The sequence below is a fragment of the Fukomys damarensis genome, unplaced genomic scaffold (assembly GCF_012274545.1).
Source record: "Fukomys damarensis isolate Sample0158 unplaced genomic scaffold, DMR_v1.0_HiC HiC_scaffold_9, whole genome shotgun sequence".
In the NCBI taxonomy this organism is placed as follows: Eukaryota; Metazoa; Chordata; class Mammalia; order Rodentia; family Bathyergidae; genus Fukomys; species Fukomys damarensis.
The window spans coordinates 48,290,734-48,301,383 of record NW_022900921.1 but is presented as its reverse complement, the minus strand read 5'-3'; the positions used below and the strand labels follow the sequence as shown (position 1 = coordinate 48,301,383).

The window sequence follows — 10,650 nt, the reverse complement described above, 5'->3', positions numbered from 1 at the left end:
ATCCAGCAGCTGCAAGGAGAATGGAAGGCCAGGGCACAGAGGGACATTCGTGCCAGACTCCCAGCAGCACAATTCACGATGGCCAAGGGGGAAGCCACTCACATATCTGTCCTCCTCCCCCCAGACACACAGACAGGGACAGACACACGGAGGAGTATTACTCTGCCCCGGAGAGGGAGGAAGCTGACTGCTGCCGCTGCTATTGCTGCCTGCAGGATGTGTCTAACCAACCATGCTGAGTGGAAGGAGACACTTTCAGGAGAACAGGTACTGCGGGACCACGCAAGTGAGGGAACAGAGGGGTCAGAGTCACATAGCCCAGACAGAATGGACAGGGGCCTGGGGAGCTCAAGCTTAGAGGGCATTGCTTGGTCTGGGGTGGTAGAAAAGCTATGCAGATGGATGGTGGTGGTTGCACAGCAGCGTGATCCTTCTTTATGCCACTGAGCTGTGCATATAAACACAGTCACCACGGTGAATTTTAGGTCATGCATAGATTTTCACAAATTTTTTATGAAAGTCCTAAGGATGCCCCAGAAGGAAGCAGGAGGACATATGTGTAATTGGCTGTAAACTGCTGTCCCCAAACCCTGTTCCCTGGCATACCCAGATTATTCAGCACCCACTGCGAGGGAAGGTGTGTTTCACAGCCAGGATTAGGTTTTCCTGAAGGAAAGAGGAGAGGCTTCAATTGCCCTGCCCGGGGTCTGAGCCACTGCCCTCTGTAGGTCTGGGCATGTTGTGGGCAAACAACCCTTCCCCAAGATGCCAAGTGTATTCTTATATCCTTCTAGAGTTCATGGAACAAAGTTTTTTAGATGAGTAAGGTCTGAAATCAGCTGGACCTCAGTTACTTCCCGTCGCTCCTCACCTACCATGTGACAGCATTTACCAGGCAGGGCTGGAACCCAGAAAGCTCTCAGAAGGCCATGTGGTGACTGCATCCTCCATGCCACCCATCCAATGAGTGCAGCTCCTCCTCAGCCTGTTTCCTCTCCAACTGCACGTTTTGCTTTTAGGGCAGTTGCATTTTAACAAACTAAAGTCTGCATGCTCTATGTGCACGGTCTGCCTGAGTGGTGGTTTTAGGGTTCCCAGGATGCTCACAGGGAAAGGGCCCCAGACAGTGCTTCAACCTCAAAACAGCAAGGCAGCAAGAAATGCCACCAGCTTCGTCACCTTCCAAATGAATTCAGAGACATTTCCTTTAAGAAAATGCTTTTATTGTAAGTTTAGATGAGCTGCACGGTTAGGCACTGGCATGTACGTTCTTTGCTTAAGCTTTCTGGTCCCACAGAGTGGGGTGAAGGGCACAGATGTGAAGCCCAAGGGAAGCCCAATCGTGGTAGCCCCTGGGAGACCCCCAAGGGCAGGACCCAGCTTCTTGGGGGTAGTATAGCCAGGGACCATTAGTAGTCATCGTAATTGACGCTTGCCCCGTGTCTGAAGCTCTCAGGGCTCCGGGGACCGATGGCCGCGTCTTCGTCATAGTGGCGTTGATAGTTTTCGCCGTAGTAGTCGTGTCCATTCCAGTCTCTGTTTAGCCAGTAAGTGATGTCATCTTCAAATTTCTGGAGGAGGAAGAGATTGGTGGGAATATATTTAAATGCACACACACCCCACCCCCAGTCACACCTGCCTCCAGTTGTTCTGGCTGGTTTACCTTCAGTGCTCACTGGGAATAACTCCCTCATTCTCCTGCCCTGAGGCCATTGCACCTAGTTCAATGGTATGGCCAGAGCCCTTTCACCTGAGGGAGACTTCTGCCAGGCTAGGGATGTAAACACCCTGTTAAAAACAAAGCAGACACTGCCCAGGTCAACAAAGACTCAGCCTGAGATGGGCAGGATCCTCATCTCAGGGGGGAAAAAGCTTCCCAACCCTTGCTGTGCCTGCCTGCTGTACAGTAGGTACATAATAAATGCTGGCTGATTAAATCAGCAGCAGCAGTAGCATCTGAGAGAGACCTGGGGCAGGTTCTGGGATGGTGTGTCTCTCACTGTGCAGGGTTAGGCCTTGAGCCAGACATGGGTGGGGGTCAGAGTCCCCAACTCCCAGAAGCCTTAGGAACAAACAGGAAAGAAGACTACTGCATTATTACAACAGAAAGCAGGGGAGGCCTGGAGGGGAGTGCGACAGGCATGAGGTGATGTTCAAGGTTTAGTCTGGTTTGATTTTTTTTGTTTATTGAGACAAGGTCTTGCTTTATTTCAGGCTGGCTTTGAACCCACTGTGTAGGCCAGGCTGGCTTCAAACTCAGTGATTCTCCTGCCTCTGCCTCCTGAGTGCTTGGATTATAGGTGTGTGCTGCTACTCCCACCTTCATTTTGTTTTTTCTTCTTTTCCAGTGGTGTTGAGGATCGATCCCGGGGCCTCTTGCACTCTAGGCACATGCTGTACCACTGAGCTTTACTCCCAGCCAGGTCTCGGTGTGGGCGTCCAGCCTCCACTGTGAGTCTGTTTTTAAAGTTAACAGTGCACAGCAAGTGTCTGGGGAGCTGCAGGAATCTATGCTCAGGTGAGGCAAAGGCAGGCAGTTTGAGCTGTGGGACCTCTCCAGGTGTGGGCTGGGGCGGCCACTTCCAGGTCACTTTTCTGGAGGTTGTGTTTCCAGAATCTACTTTATTTGGCAGGGCTGCTCAGGACCAGTCCAGTCGGCTCCCAACTCACATCCTTCAGCTCAGGTTTCTGACTCAGGACCGTGTGAACTCAACATGTTCAGTGCAAGCCCAGCCCTGAGTTCCGACTGCATCACTTCCCAGGCTGAGATATGTGTGTGGTCATGGTCATGGCCCTGTGGCCACAGCAGGGATGAGGCCGGCCTCAGCCTTGCTGTTCTCTGGGCCCTCACTCAGCCTCTGCCTGAAGGACCCAGACCTCATGGCCTCCACTATCCCCAGACTGGCCTTGCTCACTTTGTTGGGGTCAAGGTGAGATGATCTTATTTCTTGAGATTTCGGACTTCATAAACTTATTTGAGGGTTTTGCTTGTGACGCGTGTTTCAATAAGTTTTATGGAAGTTTGGCATGGTGATGTACACCTGTAATCCAGCATTCTGGAAGGCTGTGAGGCAGGAGGATCACATGTTCTAGCCCAGCCTGGTCAACTTAGCAATTTAGTGAGGCCCCATCTCAAAACCTAAAATGAAAGAGGGGAAGGGGAGCTGAGAATGTTGCTCAGAGCAAAGGCTATGGATTCAATCCACAGTGCTAAAGGGGGAAAAAGAAAAAAGATAGATTTACACAGACACATAAGATGGGGACAAGGAAAATGAGGGATCATACAACCCAGGGCCAACAATCCATGCTGGTGACATTTGCACACCCTTGCTGCTACTCTTTTTGACATACACGTGGTCATTATAACCTTCTTTGATCCGCATCTATCTCTAGTTTGATAGCAGACAGTATTTCCCCATTTCCCCATGTCAAACTCTTCGTACCCATTTCAGGGATGGTTATCAAAGACACACAAATCACAGAGAGTGGGAGTGCACCTCATCTCCCGAGGAAATATGGTTTAAGTATTTCAAAACCCAGGTACAGTGGAGTCTGGAGTGGGATCCCACCTGCCCTGCTTGCAGGAGTGTGCACCCTGACAACCCTGATGGACCCTTCAGTGAGAATCCAGCTTTGTACACTCAGTCCCCCCGCAGAGCACAGAACCCAGGGGGCCAGCGACACAGAAACCTTACGTGCCTGCCTGTCGTTGGAGCTGCAAGTGTTAATCAAGTTCACTCATCTAAGGACTTGGGGCGGGGCCTGGCACAGAGTTTGGCTGTCAGTGTTTAGCTTTTTGCACAAAGAAAAAAAAATTCAAGTAGCAAAAGACATTTGGGGAGAAACTAAGTGTTCAGTGACCGGGCCTGGAAGGGAATCATGACGACACAGCCACAGGACTGCATCTTTGTAGCGTGGAAATGACTGGTCTAGAGATTTCACCTTACCTCTTTCTGCAGGGCCGCCTAAGTAGCACCCAAGAAAGCACTTCCCCTACAGACACTGCTGCTGAGAGAGCCTTCTGCTCTGGAGGACAGACCCTTCACCCCGGGTCTCTAGCCCCACTTCCCCAGGCCTGCACTACACCCAGCTGGAATCCAGATGAGAAGTATTCTCTCTCTTTCCTTTGTGGGGTTCAAGCACTCTGCACTCCAAAACCTCAAACCACCCCATCCTCTCCAAATACCCACAAAGACTGGGCTCTCCCCACAGGCTGTGTCTGTCCCTTTCCACTGTCTCCAGTGGGCTGTGCGCCTATCTCTTGTTGCCCCACATTTCTGACATAAAGCTGATGCTGTAAAGAGGGGGTGAGTTATTTGAAGGGAGCCCAAGCAATCCACACAGTGCAGTTAAAAGTGCTCACAGGGAAAAGAGATTGTCAACGAATGCCTCACACAGTGGGTGTTGGGGTCCCGTTCAAGGACAGCGCTTGAATGATGGTGTTGTGTTGTGGACAGGTGTTGGGTGCTTCTTCAGGAGATTCGTATGCTGGACACCTGGTCCCCTGTGTGGCTGAGCTAATGCAGTGGGACCTTTAATGTCTGGAGCCTGATGTGAGGTCACAAGCTTCCAGGGTCAGGGATTTTCCCTGGGAAGGGACAGATGTGGGTCTCTGGAGGGGAAAGAGTCCTCTGAGAGTGGTTGGTAGAGAGCAGCTGCAGGTGCCTTCCTGCCCCACCCTGTGACCTCCTGTGCTACTATGACACCATGTGCCACAAGGCTCTCACCAGACAAATGAGGACACACTGGTGTCCTCCAGAACCAGGAGCTCAATTAGCTTTTGACAGAGCTGTGGAAAACAGACACCAGCAGCTAGCAAAGCTGTAGCGTCCATGTCCCTTACCTGCCCCACAGCCCAGCCCCAAGGGAGGGACCCACCGCCTCGTCGAAGCCCATGTAAAGGAACTGCTGGTACCACTGCTGCACCTCAGGCCGCGTCCGATCCCACAGCTGCCGCCGCTGGCGTCTCAGGCTGCCCAGGAACTGTTTGGCTTTGTTCTCACCCACAGCCACATCTGCCTTGGTTGGAGCAGGGGCTGCAATGACACCCCCCCATCCCCAAGTACACAGGACGATTGGAACTTCCTCCTCCTCCGTGCACCTGCATCTGGCACCTACTGGACAACCTCCCTGGTCCCCTTTCCCCTGATGATTGAATGATATTTCTTTTTCCTTTTTCCTTTTTTAGCACTGGGGACTGAACCCATGGCCTCTGCACTGAGCTACATTGCCAGTCTTTCCTTTTTAAGTTTTTATCTTTATTTTGAAACGGGGTCTTGCTATGTTACCCAGGTTAGGCTGGGACTCATGATCGTCCAGCCTCAGCCTCCCAGAGTGTGCCCACCACACTGGCAAATGAGGTTTCTTACTGGAAGAAATCATGCCTGCCTCTCGTGCCCACCATGGTAGGATGGCTCTGGTGGTGGTTCCCATGCTTCTGGTTAGCTGGTGTCCCTATTTGTGTGCAATGCACAAAGAGTGCATGTTAACCTTCAGCTCCTAGGTTCCCAGGGAGCAGGGACAGTCAATCGCCATACACCTGCCATAGCAAGGATTGGTGGCCCACCCCTTGGGCTATGCATTCAAGAGCAGAGGGAGATGTGGACTTCCACTTGTACACTTGTACATGCATTGGGGGTGCATTCACAAAGGTGACAAGCACACAGTGCCCCAGGCTCAGATTGATTGTTCAGAGCCTTGAGAGTGCTGACCCTCCTGGCTTCCACTCTGCCCCCTCCCGCATCTTCCTGCCACTGTCAATTGCCTACTCAGTGCCACTTTCACAGGAGGTGCTCAGGGGATGCTGCTGTGCTCTTAGACTTGCCCTGCTGTGCTCTGAGCCTCTGTACCTCACCTATAAATGTTATGACAGTCCCTGGCTCAGTGGTACTATGAAGAACACACAGGGCAGAGAAACAAGTGCTAAGGATTCTGTATGTCACACAGAGAAACACCAGGAGGGTTTGCTTTTTACAAACCCTTTGGGGACTGTATACAACAGGTGCTCAATGTGTGTGTCTTCTCTTGACCTGAAGAATGAAGGCTGCATGTCCACAAGTCATGATTACCTCTGCTATAACAGGCTGGCCCTGCGAAAGACAGCCTGGGAAGGGGACCCTCCTGGCCACCTCTGAGGTTGGGGTGGACTGTGGGCAGCTGGAGCTACTGAGAGGATGCTGGGAGCTCACCCAGGAACTTTCTGACTCCAGGGTGGCTCCCTAGCTCTGGCCACCCTGGCGAGAAACACATGGGGAGGGTGTGCTTTCCTCCCTCTGCTCCTGAATGCTGAAGCAAAGGCTCCAGCCTGCAAGACCCTACCAAACAGGAAGAAGGATTGTTCAACAGCCACCTGACAGTGCAACCACACACTTTAGTTTCAGAGACACTTAATGCCACCAAGGAATATGCAGCTGTGAGGGGAAGTGACATGCACAAGGCCACACTATGGATCCATCAGACTGAGCTGGTGGTGGTAGCCCAGGACCAGTACCGTGACCCTGAGGACATCTGTTTCTATGACATTCTGGAGTCCCACCACTGCTACCACTCAGGAGCACATCCATAGCAGGTCTGCAGCTGAGGTTTGGCTATGTGCACACCCTGCCTGGACTGATGGACTCCCAGGGCAGCACAGCTGTACAGCTTCATGCCCACGCTCCTGGCAGGTTTCACAGGCATGAAGGGCCCACTGAGTCTAGACACAGCTCTAAAACAGTGTTTGATTAAAACAGCAGCACTCTTCCTTCTACTTCTGAGTCCACACAGAAGGAATTCAGAAAACAACCTTCAAACATTTCCTGTCAAGGATATTTATCTAGTCCCAGGGCAGCACAGCTGTACAGCTTCATGCCCACGCTCCTGGCAGGTTTCACAGGCATGAAGGGCCCACTGAGTCTAGACACAGCTCTAAAACAGTGTTTGATTAAAACAGCAGCACTCTTCCTTCTACTTCTGAGTCCACACAGAAGGAATTCAGAAAACAACCTTCAAACATTTCCTGTCAAGGATATTTATCTAGTAAAATAGTGCATGCATGATCACACACACACACACACACACACACACACACACACACACACACAAACTTCAGACCAGCAGATCTGCTAAGGACCAGATACTTTTGATTTTCCAAACACAAGCCTGCTGTGAATGCACAGTGATTGCCATTTTCTTTACATCCAAGTAAGAACGCATCCCTTAGTGGGGAGTGGTATTTACCTTCTCCTTCCTGCAGCATCTGCTTAAATTTATTTCCACTTATGCCACCTAAAGGAATGAAAGCAGAAACCAGCTTCAGAGTCATCTATAACCTTGAATTGTCAAACAGCAATCCATGTGGTGAGAGCAGAAGGCCCTGCCTTGACTGGGAGCAAAGTGCTTTGCTGAGCTTCGTGCTTGCTGCCTCCTTGCTCTGTAGAGAAACCAATATGGGGTGACTGTACCTAACCCTAGTGACAGTGCCTGTGGCTAACCAGGGACCTGATGACTCAAGTGTCTCCCTGGGAACAGTGGCATTGTAACTTGAGCCCTGATGTCCTCCCACGAGGTCCAGCCATCCATTACATCCCTTCCTGGTGCAATGGGTCCCCAGTTTCACATCTGCCAGAACCTGCACATGTGAGCTTATTTGGAAACAAGGTCCTTATGGATCTCAGTTGTTAAGGATCTCAAGACAATATCATCCCAGATTTAAGGCAGACACTAAACCCAATGACTGGGAGGGGCAGGGGTGGGACTTCTGCTACCCCAGCCAAGCAACACTCCCGGCTTGTGAACACACAGCCCACGGGGTAGCCTGTTTTGACTGTCCTGTAACCAGGTGTGGCTGGGATCATTTGCATTGTTTGTTCAGCTGTTAAAGCTACTAACCAGCCTGACCATTTTCACAGAATGCCTGGCCGGAAAGCACACCCACCCCATATGGGCTGATGGGACACCGCTCCGCAGCCTGTGACCTCTGACTGCTGCACATAGGCACAAGGTTTGTCTGAGCAGAGTGGTATGCTCCAGAGAATGACCCAAGCATTGTTGGTCCTGGGCAGAGCAAGCTCAGGGTTAGGAGCTGGATCCCAGCCTTGGTGGTGATACCTGCCTTCCTGGTGGGTTCTGGGCCTTTCAGGCCTCAGACAGCTCCAAAGCTCTGGGAAAGGACTGTCAAAGAACTGTTCACATCCACAAAGGGGCATAGCTTGTGCCAGATTCTCCGAAGTATCTGTGATTCTAATAAGATTAGGAATCCCTACTTCGGGCTGCCATTGGAGCTCAGAGGTAGAAAAAAAGTTTTGTTTTTTTAAAAAAAGAATCCCTATTTAAATAACTGACTACATCATTAAGGAGAACAAAACAATATTCATAGCCAAGTGTTATCAACTGGCTGCTCCAAACAGAATGCTGCCTGCGATGGTGTTTGATTAGGGTGCTAGGGTTTACAGAAGTTGAACCCAAACAACTCTGAGCCGTATCGCTCATAAAGCAGAGCCCATGGCCCCTGGGCTCAATCCACTGGGGTCCCAGCACTCCCTGCAGCCACTCCTTGGAGCACTCACAGCCTCAGGAGGGGCAAAAAGCCCGGATACTCCTGGGAGCAGCAGGCTGCCACCCTTTGTGTCTCCCAGTTTAGACCTCTTGTCCCCATAAATGAACAGCGCGTCCTTCCAGCTGGGATAGTAACAGGTGGCTACCTTTATCTTATAGGAAGCACAATGGAGGCCAGGGGGACAGAGGGACCCTGTCCACACATCTTGCACAGGAGGGCTCGGTGGCCACTGGACCGAGAGCTAAAATACTAGTGTAGTGGACAGTAGCTGATGGTTTTCATCATCTGTGCCAGGCCGGGCTACAGTGACGAGTTTGTTTGGGAAGCCTGGCTATGTTAGGCTGCAGTGGTGAAGGGTGGCTTCTCTAAAGAAGGATCGGTGTCCTGCCTGCTGTCACTGCTCTGGCTGGAGCCCCCAGTGCTGTGTTTCAGTTTCCAACTCTCACCTGGAGGTCACAGAAAAGCTGGCGTTTCCAGGGAAGAGAGTATCCAGATCCCAGGCACGTGTGATAAGAGGAAAACTTAGGGAGAAATGAAACGTCTCTTCTGCAAGGAGCATCTGTGAAAGGGTGCTGGGCCACAGATCAGGATGGGAAGTGACATTCTCCATGACCCACAGCAGAGAAACAAGCAGCCCCAAGAGGTCTTCATCGGGTGTCCCTGGGGCTGTGACTCCAAACTCACAGCCAACCAGAGCCACTCAGAGGTAACTGCTTATCAGATGGGCTGGGAGTGCCGCTCAGAGACTGGCTCCAACCAAAACCCCATGAAGACACCTACAGAAATCTTTGCCCAATGCCACAGGTGCCTTCCTCAGCTCCAACAATGGCATTCACGGATGTCATCACATTTGTCTCCTCTTCCTAACACCATCCAGAGCAGCACACACAGTCAAGCGCTGCCCTCCCTGTCCGCCTTCTGTGGAAGTGATTCGCAGTTAACACCTGGAGCCTGGGCTGCCCTTAGACCACAGGTTTAGGCACCTCCTGGGAGGCTGCAACTTCAGGTGGCAAAGTAGTGTCACAACTGTCAAACCCAACCACTGACCAGCGGCAGGGTGCATCTCACATGAGGACTGTGAGCATCCCTGCTGTGCCCCATGCACCCCAGACTGCACAGTAACATGGGCAGTTGGTCACCACACCAATCCCGTTCAGAAGCAAGGAGCAGCGAATGGGAGAATGGCTGTGATGTATTTCCTGTGATAGGGATGTTCTATCCCAGTGTTATCCATTTTAACTTCCTGGCTGTGACAATAAGCACCTCCCAATTCATCAAGTACAGCTAGCTGGAGTTTAGTCTCCAGCAGTGGCAGAGTGAGAACTGCAAGACACCCCTTCCGTGGTGCTAATGTTACTTCGCTCCTCAAGGGAGCTGTGATCATTTCCTGCAATCCATACTTCAGGTAAGGAGTCAGCTTTGGATTGTATGGAGATTTTCCCTTTTGTGTCAAAAGACTTTCACATGCATTCAGGGTGATAATGACTCCATTGTAAGTGACTCCTAAATTCTGGGCATGAATTAAATAAAATATGAGTCCTGAAAATGAATGTTTTACAGCCTGTGTCCTCGGGAGTCATCCCCACACGTCTTAGACTGGAGAAAGAGGAGAAGCTGTCAGCTCTGTTGCTGCCATCAGCACCAGAATTCGAGGGACCCCACTGCATGACCGCAGCCCCTCAATCAGCACTCTGTTCTCCACATCTATTCTGATAAGCAAAGTGCAGAAAAAGAGCTCCCGGGGGTCCTGCACATTTCTCCCCTGCAGCCCTGTCCTTCTCATGCCAAGTGGCCCTGCAAAGCTGAGTCCCTGCCCCTGAACCCAGCACCCACTCCGCCTGCGCAAGGGCCCCTCTGGGGTGAGCCGCAGAACCAGAGCCCCATCACCACTCAGCCCAGGGTCGCCTTCAGCCTGCATCACCCGCTCACCTGGACCAAGACACAGGAGCAGAAGCAGCACCAGCCCACTCAGGGCCAGCACGGTGGGCCGTGTGGAGGAGGCAGCCATGGGGCGGGACGAGGAGGACCTGGGGCACACAGAACACGGAGTGAGCTGAGTGAGGAGAGGAGCGAGCAAGACTAGGGGGAGGAGGCTGGCGCTGACTAGAGAGAGC

General features: G+C 51.7%; 1 protein-coding gene across 1 annotated transcript; it reads right to left on the bottom strand.

Moving 5' to 3' along the window:
- Positions 1-1,216: 1,216 nt before the first annotated feature.
- Ecrg4 (ECRG4 augurin precursor) lies at positions 1,217-10,620 on the bottom strand. The gene is made up of 4 exons (XM_033761739.1): positions 10,466-10,620; positions 7,219-7,266; positions 4,879-5,036; positions 1,217-1,571 (listed from the first exon to the last, which is right to left on the bottom strand). The coding sequence occupies exons 1-4, from the start codon at positions 10,542-10,544 to the stop codon at positions 1,410-1,412; spliced, it is 447 nt and encodes a 148-aa protein (XP_033617630.1). The 5' UTR covers positions 10,545-10,620; the 3' UTR covers positions 1,217-1,409.
- Between the last annotated feature and the right edge of the window lie 30 nt (positions 10,621-10,650).